The following is a 15,588-nucleotide window of genomic DNA, read 5'->3' on the forward strand; positions in this document are numbered from 1 at the left end:
AGGGGGAGGAGGAATAGAGTACTGTATACTGAAATAGGGCATGGTAGCTGGCTGGAATCCTAATCAGGAACTCTTGACTGCAACATTTTGTTGCAAGTCCCACTTCTAATAATATTCACATATAAAAAAGAAAAAAGTGTTTTAAATTTGCAGATTTTTTTGTGAAATACTTGATTTATTTGTTGAGTGAATTGCAGGATGGGATACATGATCAGTTTTCTTAACTCTTTTCTTTTGTCATTCTAATAGGACTCTGCTATGGAGAATAAGCTTTACGTGACTTTTCTTTTACTTTTCATATACTTGTTTTGTGAAGCTCGCCACCATGATTTGGAAGCAGCCACTATTTCACAAACTTCAGAGAAACTTATTCCTGAGAAAGCAGCTGGTATCAATGTTGATTTGGCCACACTTATGCAAAGACATCACCTTCAGGAACTCTTCTCTCGCTATGGGGAGAATGATACATTGACTATAGACGGATTTAGAAAACTACTCCGGAATATGGGCATTGAGAAGGTGAAAAGAATTTCCCTAGATCACGAGCACCACCATCATAATTGTATTGCACTTGGTACAAACTCTGAGAAAATTGGTTGTCCTAGTGAAGAATCTGTTGGTGGAAACAGAGATCTTTGGAATAATCAAGCTAAGGATTATAAAACAGAGAATACTGAGCACCAGCAGGGCTCTGTGAATAGCAAGAGTACAACAGTTGCTATAGCTGCATCCACCTACACCACTGCCACAGAAGGCAACCCTTTGTTACAGCATTCAGAAACTGCAGAATTGAAGTCTACGCATATAGGCCTTGCCAGCACCAATGCTAATCTTATTCTAGAAAGCAGCAACTCGAGTTTCCTTGTAAATGGAAAAGCAAACGAGTCGCTTGTTTTTGTGAGGGAATCAGAAGGAGGAAGTTACATGTATTCTAAAATAAGAAAACAAATTACACGAGAGGTACTTGGAAACAGTGTTTTGTTTTTAGAAAAGTCTTAATATTTGATGTTATAGTTCTTATTCTTTATGAAAACTAACTTTATTGTATCTTGCTGTTTATTCAATTCAATGCTTTCCTATTTCATAGAAATGCCATATAAGAAGAGATGTAAAATTTCCAGAAATTTTGAAGCCGTGGGAAACATGGTTTTTTTTCTGTTTTTTTTTCCAGAAAAAAAATCAATTTTGGAAAAATTGAAAAAATGCAGTATTAGCACTTTTTACAGATTGAAAGTCACTTTGTTATTTCAGGAACATCAAATGTAATTATGTACAAGTTGGTTTGGCACATTATTTGGTATATTAAAAGTGCATTTTATTCAAACAATTATTACAAATTGAACTTTTTTAAATTTTTACTTTTTTTTGTAACAAATGGATCTACAAGTTCCTGAACTGTAAGGAACACTTGAACTGTAAGAAACCTCTTTCATTTTGCCAGTTTATGAGGAGCAGGCAAAAAACAATTAAAAAAAAAACACAGAAGAAACCATCAGCATTAATAACAAAGAATTATTTATGTCTCCGCTAGTCCTCCACAGCGTCAAGCAGACATAGAGCACTCATTCCCATAAAAAGAACTGGAAAAGGGGGGACCAAGATTCAATGAAACATTTTATTCATTATGCTAAAATAAAACATTCCATAATCCATTTTTTCAATTTTTCAGAAAAAAGAAAAAAACAGAAAAAACTGGTTTTTCCCAATTTTTTCTGTTTTTTTTTCCTGGCCTTCACATTTCTACATATAGGTTCAGTTCAGATATCTTAATTTTGCAGGAGTTGTTCCTGGATCTGCATGCTGGAGTTCAGTTTGTCTACAAACCTGTTTCATTTAAGACCTGTTTTGGGATTCTGGATTTCTAAAGTCTCTGGGCAAATCATACTTGGGTGTTAACAGTTCTCTCACACTACATTTTATTTCTTTCTGATAGATAGATAACACATGTTTGTAAAGCCTATATTGGTCCTCAGTGATGATACTGTTTTTCATACTTCCTCTTCTCTCCATTCTTTTTCTGCATGTTACCTTAAAATTCTTTTTATATTCTCTTTAAATTGCTTATAAATGTCTTTCAAACCCTGGCCTGAAATGATGTCATTCAAGTAAACTTGTTCAAACTGTTGTATTTTATAAACATGTGTTTCTTGATACTCTGGCAAATACAAAAACAACAAAGAAAAATACACTTCTTAAGATGAAGTATTATAATGGCACAATAGTTTATGTATTACATTTATTACTGGTGGCCTGGAAGTAATTTCACTTACTACAGGTAACCAAGTAAGTGGCTGAATATAAGTCTAAGAATAAAGCCTGTGTTCTAAAAAATCTTTGTGATCCTGAGTATGGAGTATGAAACTAGGGACAGGAGTAATTCCAGATTAAGCCAGAGTGTATAATGCTCTGATCGTAAAGTAAAAATGTGAAGAGTTATGGACAGAGTTGCAGTCCATACCTGGAAGACCTTTTATATTTAGTTCTCTGTAACTGGCTTTCTTTTCTCTTAATTTTCAGCAACTAATACATCACCATGTTTCACTTTTCATAATTAACTATTAAGTCCATCCTTTGTGAAATATCTATCAACTTCTATCAAAACATTTACTTGTAAGTTCCCGTGATCACAATTTGACTGCAGAGTGTTTGTTATTAGAAGCAGAGGATGTAAAAATCTCAGAGAAGCTTGCATTTTCCCCAAGAAAAGAGAAACCTCTGGTTTTATTGTTACATTTCTTTGCTATTTTCAGTTTGTATAAGTAAGCTGAAAGTAGGAAATTAATGAGCTATGAAACTGGAAAAAAGAGGCTGTTTACAAATTTTGGTATAAGTTTTGTCCAAGCCTAAGGCTTGGTCTGGTCTGGAAAAACGTTGCCCAGGGCATTTTGTTTAGAGACCACTGAAAAGCTCAGGGATCAGGCACCTAAAAATTTAAGTTTATTTACCTTTCTCTCTCTCTCTCTTCAGGACAGCAGATAAGGTTCTTTCCGTCTCTTTTTTATCACAATGACCTTGTGAGGTAGATTAGGTTGAGAGTTAGTGACAGACCCAAGATGTGTGATTGAGTGGGGACCTGGACCTGGGTCTCCTTGCTTCTAGTCAGATGCTAATTGGTACACTGACACAAGAAAATAGAATGTCTTTCTACCTATGCATGCTTCTATTTAAATGTACTTGTCATAAATACATTCATATCAGCACACCAGCAGTCAATGATTTGGTGGGACTGATGCTGACATACTGGCAATATATGCAAGTGGGCCAGCAGGTGTTTGCTTTTGTTGCATCAGTTTTTCTGGTAATTAAGTAGGCAAGCTGTTCAGTTGTTCAGACACAATGGAGAGATAGCTAATTTAACTGTGTTATTAACATAGCCTTGCAAATAACTAACAGAATTTACTAGCCCTCAAAATTTTACTAGTCCATATTATCACTTTGGGCATATCTACTATAAAAGACAAAAAAAAGCACCTAGTCTTTTCTAGTCTGCAATAATCTTCCTGCCTGGTTGATTTGAAATATTTTTTATTCTTTCCCTCCCCCCCCCCCGAAATCTAGTTAACACATTGCTTTGAGTTGACCTGATAATTCAAGCCATATTTTTAAAAATCCAGTTATTTTAATTTTCTTCTTGATCAATAAAATCATTGAATGACCAGTCCACCTGTTTCAAATACTACCTACAGTAATCAAGTTGTTAGTATTCCAGTTTACAAAATAATTCAGTCACGTAAGCCAGTATAACGATGAATGCTTTTGGCCCATGTATAGCTTTATGTTAATCTCCCAGTGTTATGTATAAACTTTCCTGAAATGTATTCTTCTCTTCTACAGTGTTTCAATGCATCAAAACTGATGCTTTCTCATGGAATAAGTACACATGTTCTATTGACAGCTACAGAATTTAGTTATCTTTGTCCTGCTATCGTTAACCAGATTGATGGCAGATACTGCTTAATTCATGCAACAAGTGAAAAGACAGAAACTCCTCCAAAAACGTATTCATTGCAAGTAGGTAGGTTTGTTGGTGAAGTTAAAAAATTCCTGTTTGATATCTTTTTGATGCTTACTAAAAGAAAAATGCTGAGCAAGAATTTATTTTGCATTATTCTCCTACCTTAAAGTCTTTGTTGTGTTCCAAAGGGCAAGAAACCTGAAGCAAGGGAGGCAATGACTGTTTTTATTTATTTAGTGTTCAGAATGTAGTGTATAATATTACACAGAACTCTTCCTCCCACTGATTGCTTGAGAAAATAAAATAAAAACAGATGTTTCTGTGACAAGCGGCGCTCTACCAGCTTTTTTTCAGACATAAGGTAGAAGAAATCAGTTATTCAGGAAAGCAGTGTCTGGATGAATCATTTGATAGTCTTTTCTCTTTTATTTTCAGCTTGGATTGGTGGATTTATTTCCATTTCCATCATCAGTTTTCTTTCATTACTGGGAGTTATATTGGTGCCTCTTATGAATCGTGTATTTTTCAAGTTTCTTCTAAGTTTCCTTGTAGCATTAGCAGTTGGTACCTTAAGTGGAGATGCTCTTCTGCATCTTCTTCCACATGTAAGTATCTTCTTTCACTTGCATTTACTGGACATGTGTCACTTTGGGGCATAGGTTGAAAATTTGGTCAGGAAAAATCTGCAGTTGAACCATGATAATCCTACTTGTGGCACACCTCCAATAAAACAAGGGTTTTAATTTAATAGTGTCTTTCTACATCAAACTGCTCCGTGTATGGTGTGATTTTCCATAATATCTTAGGGCCAAGCTAATTTTGTGAATGCATTTCATGTATATGTCTTCTTAAAAGTAAATGGCCGCTGCAGGGATTGAGGGCTGACCAGCAATGAGAACCTAGGAGGTAAGAAAGGAAAAATTAAACCATCTCCACCTGATCTTGGTCCTCATGAAAAACCACCATTTCCTTGCAGTGCAAATTAGCAGCTGGGGGGTAGGAATTGTCACTGGGGCTCTGGCAGGGGAGGAGAAAGGAAAACTCGCCCATTGTCCCAATGTTACTCAAGTGCTCTACTTCTACTGTTTAATTTATTTAAGTGAATGGGTTGTATTCAACTGAGTCCTACTCAGCATAGATCCATTGAAATGAATGAACCTAAGTTAGTCATGTTCATTAACTTCAAGGGGTCTACTCTGAGTAAGACTAGCATTGAATACCACTCTGTTAGTTACACGTAATTAGCCTTCTAAGAACTTGAGAGCCATGCTGCATCAGACTTAAAGGCCTATCTGGTCTAGCATCCTGTGGCCAGCTAGATGCCTATGGGAAGACCACAAGCAGGACATGAGGGCAATTGCCTCTCCCAGTGTTTCTCACCAACTGGCATTCAGAGTCATGTTGCCTCTGATCCTGGAGGTAGCGCATACCCATGAATACCCATTGATAGCCTCATGAATTTGTTTGATCCACTTTTAAAGCCTTCAAACTATTTGAGAATGTTACACAGGCAAAATGTCTCAGATAAATCACTTCTCTGTATAGTTCCCTGATGTGCAGGAGCATTCTGTGTTTCTGGTATGGATCTTCTTGTGTTAGTGGGCACTAGCAGTAGCTAGCCACACTTAGGCTAGTAATGGTGCACTGACATCGTGGTTTGGATTTGGCTTAAGTAAGCAAACAGTGAAACAAATTGGATCAATACTCCAATTTGTGCCTTGCTACTGTAGCAGCTTTTAGGATCTGACTATAAATCTGCCAAAACAAATTCTTTATATGTTGAAAGCTACAGCTGTGCTATGATAGTTGAAATTCTTCCTTGACTACTTGAAACGAAGAGTCGGTTGAATATTGTTGAGTTTCAACTGAATATAAATGTATAATTTTGGACAGCATATGCTGTAATCTGAAGATCTGGCATTGCTAAATGCAAAGAGGTTGCTAAATGCTTTAGCCAGTCCTTGAAATACCTTGGGCGTGGTCTACACATACAGGCCCTGGTTCACACGTCACAGTAAGCCAAAGTATGGCTTACTGCATCTGCATGGACTGTTGGCTCCCAGAGAGGAGCTTGCACCTGCTTTATGCTCCTCTAGTTCTCTTAGCTTAGCTCAGTGTGACCCAGTAACTAAGACAAGGTTTGGTTTAACATGTTGTCCAAACCTGGGATTGTGGTTAAGCATGTGCGCTCACTGTCTCTCTCTCTCACCACAAGCTATAGTGAAGAGCAAAGCTTGGGTGCAGCTCATGATTAAGTAGGAGAGAGCTAAACTACAATACCGTATTCAGACAACACACTAAGCCAAATCTTGACTTAGGGTCCACACCTTGCTGAGCTAAGCAGCTGCAATCTCTTCCTTGGGAGCTCACAGCCATGACTTGACTTAGCATTATGAGCGAACATGGTCATAGTGTAATGAGGCAAAAAAACTGATAGAGTGGCCTATCCCACGTCAAACAGGTACTTTTTTTTAATGCTTCTGTATATGAAACTTCCCTGCAAATAAAACTGATGTGGCAGTGAATGCACCAGGCTAGAACTTCTGTCCTTGATGTGCAATTATTTTTGACAGGGAGTTGTTTTTACACGAAGCAGCATTCAAAACTGGTACTCTACCCCCTTGAGATCCTTCCATCTTAGTCCTGCATGTGTAGCCCAGGCTTTAACCTATCAATGTTACATTTTATCATATTGGGACATTGGTATAGCTGTTCTTTTCTCCAGACATACCTCCCAGACTCTGAAGAGAAGTCTGGGTCTGACAGACCCATGCATCTTGTTGTGTACAGAAAGGTGTCTGAACTAACTTTTTTCCCTCTCCTCCAACCCAACTTTTAGTCTCATGGAAGTCATCATCATCACCATGAAAAACCATTACTGGAACACAATAAAGACCCCCCTTTTAAGCATCTTGTTTTTCAAAGTGCAGAAGAAAGTGCTTATTTGGATTCTACATGGAAAGGCCTCACAGCTCTTGGGGGACTATATTTTATGTTTCTTGTTGAGCACTTGATCACGCTAATTAAACAATTTAAAGACAAGAAAAAAAAGGTAGGGAAACAGTTTTTTGAAAAGTGGATTTAACTGCATCTGTGCCTGAATTCTAAGGGATGATTCACATGAGGCTCAAACTGTGTGTAAGCTGTAGACAATGAGGAAACAGGAAGCATCTGCCCACCATGCATATCTGTCCCATCCCCAGGCCTATCTAATTTCTAGTGGCATAGATGAACCTATATGCATAGAAGCAATTCTCTCACACTGATGCTACTAGCAGTAATTGAGTTCTGGCATCCAACCTTTTTAATTACCATAATTTTCAATAACAAAGTTATACATGTTTAGTTGTTTCCCATTTAATTTGTTTTAAAAAAATCCAAAACTTTTATTTTCATTATCCCATGAGTAGAACAACTCCCATTGGAATTTTTGAGACTTGAAAGTGCTTACTCCAATTATATAATGGAATACTTTTTATCAGATATTGAAACCAGCAACTGAATCAAAAGCTGTTAGCATTTTGGTAAATTATCGGCAAGATGAATTGGGGAGGGAAGGTGTGTGTGACAGAGGTTTTTTAGAAAAGATTTGTTTGGAAGCTTTTAAGAGTTGATGGGATAAATGGGCTGTAGGTGTTTTGTATGAGTTCTTTTAATGGAGTAATATATTTGTGTTATGTTTTAAAATGTACTGTTAGATTCTTGGAAACATTTGGGTAACAAGTGACTAATAATAATAATGAATTAGAATCTTAACTGGTTCAAATGTTTCACTTGGACTTGAAACTTTAATAGTGAGCAAAATGGATTGCTTGTTGTAAACTTTTACTTGTATGAGGTATCTCCTGTATTTCAACATATTTCTTTTTACATTTTTGGTCTGTTCTTCATTTTCTATTGCTATTTTCCTTTGAAGTACATACTGTTCAAGATCATGTGCCTATAATGTTAATAACCTCAATGTGGTTTCTTAAGAAAAAACCCGATGAAGCAGAAATCAAGAAGCAGCTGTCTAACTATGACTCTCAGCTTTCAACAAATGAAGAAAAAATAGACACGGATGATCGTAAGTTTCAGCAAAGGTTGTATAACAATGCCAGTTATAATGCTACAGGCTCTTCATGATCTCCGTGTAGCCACACATAGTATCTATGTCTGTGCAGAGCAATATCTTGGAAACTTGCAGAACTTTAAAAGGCAGGTAAATGCCATTCTGATCAGTTCTTTTATGTCCCCCACATGGGTAGCATGTAGTGAACATTTATCTTGCTGTTAAAAGTTCAGGTGCTTTCTATTTAGGAATAGTTGCTTATCTTTGTCTACGTCATTTGAAGCTGGAGTATTATTTATATTGTTAGATTCTTGTCTATTGGGCTCACCCCAGTATCATAATTCTCTGCCACCACTGTAGCTGGGCTACTTCACACATGCAAGCAGACTCGTGACTTTCTCCACACACACCCTCCCACGTTCAGGATTGCACAGAGAAATTTCTGACTTGGTTCATTTATGGCTTCAACCCATTGTAGCAGAAATCTGTTTCTGCAGTCATAAGCAGCACACCTTCCAGCCTTCAGAACTGCAGAAATGGCTGCTGCTGCTGGCAGGTTGTATTCACGTATAGCCCATTTCTTTACATTTCTTCTTACAATCCTGTATGTGTGCATTGTTGCATGGGAAAATGCGTCTGGTTTGCATGTGTAAACTGACCTGAAGAAGCAGGGCTGTGGAGTCGGTACGTCAAACCTTTGACTCCGACTCCTGTTTTTCTACTGTCTGACTCCAACTCCATAAATAGCAACTGTATATTAATTTATTAATATTAATAAATTAATATTACAGTATTGATTTTATTTTGAAGTCGAAGTCAGTACATTTCTACCGACTCCGACTCCACCCAAAATTGCTGCCCACTTCACAGCTCCAATTCCACAGCCCTGTGAAGAAGTATGAATCAGAAATGAATGTATTGTGCATCTCCTGAGATTTGTGGAAATGGAAATATCTAAAACAGGAATGGGGCATCTGTGGCCCTCCAGATGTTGTTTGATTCCTAACTCCCATCAGCCCCAGCCAACATGGCTAATGACCAAGGATGGAGTCCAACAACATCTGGGGGACACAGTTTCCTCATCTCTCATCTAAAATATGTTATGAGTAAGATATTCAAGTGCTGTAAATACTGCAGTAGATAAAATGGAAAAGTGTTCCTAAACACGCTGCTGCTGCTTTTTGTTTCAAATTAATTTGAGAATGTATCTTAAGTTTTGCTTTTCCTATGTTTTACCAAGGACCAGAAGCTTACTTGGAGGCACATTTGCAAGAACTGTCAAACTTCATCTCTCAGAAGCCAGTAGTACAAGAAGAAGAAGAGGTCATGATAGCTCACTCCCATCAGGAGGCTTCTGACCATGAATACGCGTCCAGGGGGTGCAGAAACAAATGCCATTCACATTTACATGACACTCTAGGACAGTCTGATCATCTCAGTCATCATCACCATGACTACCATCATATTTTGCATCACCATCACCACCAGAACCACCACCCGCATAGCCATAGCCAGCGCTATTCACGTGAAGAACTGAAAGATGCTGGTATAGCTACTTTAGCCTGGATGGTAATTATGGGTGATGGATTACACAACTTCAGTGATGGTCTCGCAATTGGTTAGTGCATCTTGTTTTTCCTTAGACCAGTTCCATGTGTTGGTGGCAGATCCAAGACTTTTCTATGATCTCTTCATTTCTTTGTTGATCTATTAGTATAAAAGTAGAAAAACTTTTATTTTATGCTGCTGCTGAAGGCAGGACTACATTTCAGTGGACTGAAATTAAGGGACGGTAGATATGGTTGAACATTAGGAGAGAATTCTTGATGGGAAAAGCAGTTTGTATATTACAGACCAAATACCTAGAGGGGTAGCATGCTCCCTCTTGCTGGAAGGGTTCACACAGCCATATATTGGGGATGTTCTACCTCTGGATTTTCTGCATTGAGTTGGGGGTTAGACTAGACAGCCTAGAAGGCCCCCTCAAGTTTTTGTCATGTGTAAAGCTCATGGTACAGTCCCCAGCCAAAGCTGGATATATATTGCAGCTCTAAAGTAAGTTAAGGTTTGTGTTGAACCTCTCAAAATGAACTAGGTAAAAAAGTACATGCCATTGTGTGATGATATCATCATAGCCATGTTTTAGAACTTTTTCAGTCTGAGAGCTGCATGCTGAATGGGGCCAGAGGTAAAAGTGGGTAGAGCAGCAGATGCAACTGTTACTTTTTTGTACAATAGGCTTCAATCCTGCCACACAAAAGGTAGAGGTTTCTACACACGCATATCTCTCCATCCAGGCAAGCAAGTGGCCTTATCACAGTTCCAAGAACACGTTCCAGCCAGACAAAAGCACTTGAGGAGGATACAGAGTCGGCAAGGGAATATGGCCTGAGGATAGAGAGGTCTGGAGGGCTGCATTTGGCCCCCAGGCTTAGATTAAAAGAAATTGGTGCTGTTGATACTAGCCTTTTAAATGTTGCCAGTAATTTTACTTTTGACAAAAACAATCCCATCTTTTCTCCCTATCTTCAACATATGGGCCATACTCTCCTTATTAGTTGATTATCCCTTTCTAGTCTTCTCAAGGATCAGGATCTATCCTCAGAAGAGCACTAGTCATGCTTCCAAAGCACTTGGCACTCTTCAAAATGCCCTAAGGATGTTGGGCCTTGTGTATAACGTGTGTATGTGAGCAATTACACTCTTGTTACTGTTGCTGATTAATTCCATTGTCTAAAACTTTTGACATTAAAACTGCAGGTTTCTGGGATGCAGTGCCTGTCTGATTATATAATTCTAAGGTTCTTCATGTTTTCATCAGTTTATACACCTGTAATATATCCCTCATTTACATCTAATTTCCTCAGCACATTTGCAGACAGGAAGTCTACTGACTTCAGTGGGACGGAAAGGGAAATGTGATTGGAATCTCAGTTCTAGATGTTTGTTCCGAGATTAATGGTTTGAGCCTTCTAACCTTGCTTTATATGGAGTATATTTCCTGCTCCTGGTAACTTTTGCTGTACTCCTTCCTTTTCTGCTTTTAGCATATGTTTCTTGCAACATAGTGGTCATATTAGGTACAGTCCACCTAAATCGTACTTGGTATTCGTTGTTATGTGCCTTCAAGTCGACTACGACTTATGGCGACCCTATGAATCAGTGACCTCCAAGAGCATCTGTCATGAACTACCCTGTTCAGATCTTGTAAGTTCAGGTCTGTTACTTGGTATAGATCCACTGAATCAATGGATTTCAGCTGGTCATTACTAACACAACTATTGATATCAGTTGGTCAGCTCTGAATATGACTTAGGCAGTTTCAACCCTATTCTTGAGAATATATGTACACACACACAGCGCAGCCCAGCTTGCATGTAAAGGTAAGCTAAGCCATGGTTAAGTGTGAATGCACGTGCATGCAAGTACTTACAGGAAAAATCATGGCTGCTTCGCTCTTCACCCCAGGTTGCCACACTACAATGGTTAGGCTTAGTTTATCTTTATATATGGATGTAACTGCATTTTTCAAGCAAGATTGCTTCTCATTAATGTTCTTTTCTTCTCCTAGGGGCTGCATTTACTGAAGGTTTATCTAGTGGCTTAAGTACTTCTGTTGCAGTCTTTTGTCATGAGTTACCACATGAATTAGGTAAGAGATAATGCATTTTACTGACTACTAGGGTATTGTTTCTATGCTTTATATGGTTGACTGCTGATTTCACCATCACAGTTAAATTGGAAATTTCACAGTATGCGTGGATAACCATAATTTGCCACCCTCCAAGGTTCCAGTAGAATAGACTGCTCAAGGGACATTATGCTTTTTAAAAACATGATAGTCAACTAAAATGGAGCTATCTAGTGTTCCTTATAAGATCCTCCGTGGCACAGAGTGGTAAGCAGCGGTAATGCAGTCGAAGCTCTGCTCATGGCCAGAGTTCGATTCCAACGGAAGGAGGAAGTCGAATCTCCGGTAAAAGGGGTCGAGGTCCACTCAGCCTTCCATCCATCCGCGGTTGGTAAAATGAGTACCCGGCATACGCTGGGGGGTAAAGAAAGGCCGGGGAAGGAACTGGCAATCCCACCCCATATATACGGTCTGCCTAGTAAACGTCGCAAGACGTCACCCTAAGAGTTGGACACGACTCGCACTACAAGTGCGGGGACACCTTTACCTTTAGTGTTCCTTAATATCAAAGCAAGTGACTTTTATCTTGCTTCCAGACCAACAAAGGAAACAAAACAGTTTGAGCAATGCAAATACTTATTCTACACGGTGTTGCAGTGCACTTAATTTATTTATTTATTATACTTGTATACCGCCCCATAGCCAAAGCTCTCTGGGCGGTTTACAGTAACTACAAACAAATACAATTTAAGATACATCTTTTAAAAAACAATTTAAAACACAATTTAAAAATTTAAAACAATATAAAACAATATTTTATATGGCAATGTGCATTGTTAAGTGGGAGTTTCTTGTCAGTTTAATGCAAATTAGCTAAACCTTAATGTTGGTTAATTATAGCGTCTAACCAATTATATTAAGCTGTGTTAAAGCATGGTGAAATGATACAAGAGTTTTTCACAGTTTGAAAGCATGGTGAATTCTAACTAAAGAGAGTGAGGATTCTTGGAACGAAATATTTTTATTCCAGATGAATGTAACATTATCAGTATGTCCCAATACACTTCCAATAGAATGGTGGAAAAACCAATTTACACGCTGAGTGTGCTCACATACAATATATTAATTATGGCTGCTAAGAGTGCTTGGCTCTCCCGTCCTTAAAATTTTAAAAGACCTAATCTTAAAATATCAAATGAGATTTTAAGCCCTCAAAATCTGTCTTGGGATGGTTTCCGAGTAGGGAAAATGAAGTGATATGCTGGACTTTTAGTGTGGTGACATGACCAAACGATTTTTGTGTGTGTCTTTCTGCAGGAGATTTTGCTGTACTTCTGAAAGCTGGCATGACTGTAAGACAAGCTGTTCTTTATAATGCCCTCTCAGCTATGCTGGCATACCTTGGAATGGCTACTGGGATACTCATTGGCCACTATGCTGACAATGTTTCTATGTGGATTTTTGCGCTCACTGCTGGACTGTTCATGTATGTGGCCCTTGTTGATATGGTAAGTATATGAATAGCATTGGATATTGGTAGCACTCTGAGACTAAATAGTTGCAGCAACAGAACTTTTGCTCAAAGAATATGTCAGCATCTCAATCGCTGTACATAAGAGCCTTGCTGGATCAGGCAAATAGTACATTAGTGCACTATCCCAGCAGTGGCTAGCTAAATGTATCCAGAGAGGCTACAAGAATGGTGTGAAGGAACATAGTTTGCCTTTGTGGTTGGCACAGCAGTTATCCATCATTCCCCAAGAGTCAGCTAAAACAGGCCCACTGAGAAACAAGTGGGGAAACTATTGGCATGCTCAAGGAACCCCAAGCTTTTGCTGAAATACCAAAAAAGAAAAACATTTTAAGCCCAAAGTGGGTAGCAACTCTCTACCCAAATAGCCCAGTGAGGGATCTACAATGCTCAGTGGACACCCAGAGCATGGAATGTTCGAAGTAACAGTTGAAAAATAAACACTGAAAACTTGGGATGGATTGGAGGAAAATGACTTCTTTAGCTTCTTATAACTTAGTTGTCTGGCTGGAACACTGAACAGGAGCACTTACATTAGGGAGTGAAGACACACTGCAACATTTTATAACTGCTCCCACCTGCACTATAAAGAAAGGGGATTTATTACCAACTTTAAAAACTTGAAGAATTCCCAAATGCTGAGACATTACGTCTATAATGTTTACATTAATTTTGTTTGTATGTCTCTCATTTTTATATTCAGGTGCCTGAAATGCTTCACAATGATGCTAGCGATCATGGATGTAGTCGCTGGGGGTATTTCCTGTTACAGAATGCTGGAATTTTGTTAGGTTTTGGTATTATGCTACTTATCTCTGTGTTTGAACATAAAATTGTGTTCAGCATAAACTTGTAATTTTTAAAAAACTTTCTTGCTGCTGACATTGTATTAAACACTAACTGTGGGCACTTTTTAACCTTTAATTGGCTCCTGATTAGGCATTTTTAATAGTGTGGACTTGCTTGTGCACACGGCAAGAGTACAGTACGTAGCACTATGGAGAAACTGGCCTGTTAAATAGCACACGTTACCAAATGTAGTAAAACCATAAGGGAAGTGTTTTTCTTTTAATTTGAAAAAGTATTTTAATATTGTGAGCATATTTTATAGCATGCAGTGTCATGTTTTGTCTTAGTCTTATGTAACCAAAGTGATGCAAACATGGTTTTAATGTAATATGCTATAGAAAAACCTAAAGTTGTCGTTTTAATTATTGCTATTGATGGGGGGAGCATTCTGAGCAATCGTTGAGCAGTTGTGCTACTGTAACCAAGTGTTTTAATAAAGAGATTTAATAGTTGGCTTGCCATTAAAATTACATGCTCACTTGTATTCGAGTTTATAAAAGACGTCATGTATTAAAGTAAAAAGTTGTGGTAAGTCCAGTTTTCCTGCCTCAAATCTAAATTTTTACATCGAACAAATACATAGTTTTTAATTTAACATTTTTAAAAAGCAATGCAGTGTATTTAGGTGGAAGCATTGGCAGAAACATGAAGGTGGAGGAAAAACGGATTGCTAGAGGTGGGTGACTCTCAATATTGGGAGGGTTATAAGGAATGGACTACAAAGATGAGCATGGGAGATAGGAAGAGGCTGCAGGAATTCTGTTCTGAACTGTGTATTGTGTGCACACTTAACAGTTCTGAATTTAGTGGTGCGTAGATGTCTTTAGCAGTCAATTGGTACAGATTGGATATTTGAATCAGTACTTTTTCACACCATACATAAGCTAAAAACAAAACAGTGATGGAAAAAACATCCTTCCTAGAGAACAGGATTCTTAAGTGCTTGTTGCTGTCAAAAGCTAAGCACGTGTATAACAGAATAGTCAAAGTACTAAATCAGCTGCTGAGAGATATTTCACAATTTACATTGAGTAGCAGCTATTATCCTAATTCTACAGAAATAACTTCCGATATATCAGTATTCAGGATTATTACCTTTATTTGTGCTTTGAATTTATATTGATGTGAAGCTTTCTACACATCATAAAGATTATTGTTGCTAGCACTGTGTTGCTCATAAGTTTCATATGATCTACAGCAATGATTCCCAACCTGGGGGCCATGGCCCCCAAGGGGGTCATGAAACAATCAAAAGGGGGTTGCGAAGACAACATATATTTTTTTTAAAGGAACTGCAAATAATGGTAAGCCATGAGTGGAGTGTTGGCTCTACCCCTTTTCTATCTATGGTACCACCCTGCTACCAGCGCCGTAACCTTTCCCACCCATGATGTTGTCGATCGCATGACACTCCCATTGTCTCCTCCCATGGCACTGGATGAGCTCACCCTTCCCGCCTAAACCCACGAAGGGGGCGCGTAGTTGCAGAGCGGAAGTAACACAATTGGCTGTAAGGCGGCTGGAACTCTGCTGTAGCTGTGTCTTTTTCTGGTCAGCCCAGCCTGGCTACT

At 38.4% G+C, this 15,588-nt stretch overlaps 1 protein-coding gene across 4 annotated transcripts in view; it reads left to right on the top strand.

Annotated features, from left to right (window-relative positions):
- SLC39A6 (solute carrier family 39 member 6) overlaps positions 1 to 14,542 on the top strand; it is an 18,396-nt gene extending 3,854 nt beyond the window's left edge. For 3 of the 4 annotated variants that reach the window (XM_061588882.1, XM_061588870.1, XM_061588878.1), the window contains exons 2-10: positions 250 to 960; positions 3,835 to 4,015; positions 4,391 to 4,560; positions 6,795 to 7,007; positions 7,931 to 8,021; positions 9,247 to 9,624; positions 11,578 to 11,658; positions 12,955 to 13,145; positions 13,872 to 14,542. In XM_061588882.1, the coding sequence (XP_061444866.1) occupies positions 259 to 960; positions 3,835 to 4,015; positions 4,391 to 4,560; positions 6,795 to 7,007; positions 7,931 to 8,021; positions 9,247 to 9,624; positions 11,578 to 11,658; positions 12,955 to 13,145; positions 13,872 to 14,024 (2,160 nt within the window). In that variant the 5' untranslated portion in view covers positions 250 to 258 and the 3' untranslated portion in view covers positions 14,025 to 14,542. Of the gene's footprint in view, positions 1 to 249; positions 961 to 2,519; positions 2,611 to 3,834; positions 4,016 to 4,390; positions 4,561 to 6,794; positions 7,008 to 7,930; positions 8,022 to 9,246; positions 9,625 to 11,577; positions 11,659 to 12,954; positions 13,146 to 13,871 lie in introns of those variants that run through there. The other variant, XM_061588891.1, reaches the window with a different exon arrangement.
- The last annotated feature ends 1,046 nt before the right edge of the window (positions 14,543 to 15,588 follow it).

Source organism: Rhineura floridana, chromosome 1 (assembly GCF_030035675.1).
Source record: "Rhineura floridana isolate rRhiFlo1 chromosome 1, rRhiFlo1.hap2, whole genome shotgun sequence".
In the NCBI taxonomy this organism is placed as follows: Eukaryota; Metazoa; Chordata; class Lepidosauria; order Squamata; family Rhineuridae; genus Rhineura; species Rhineura floridana.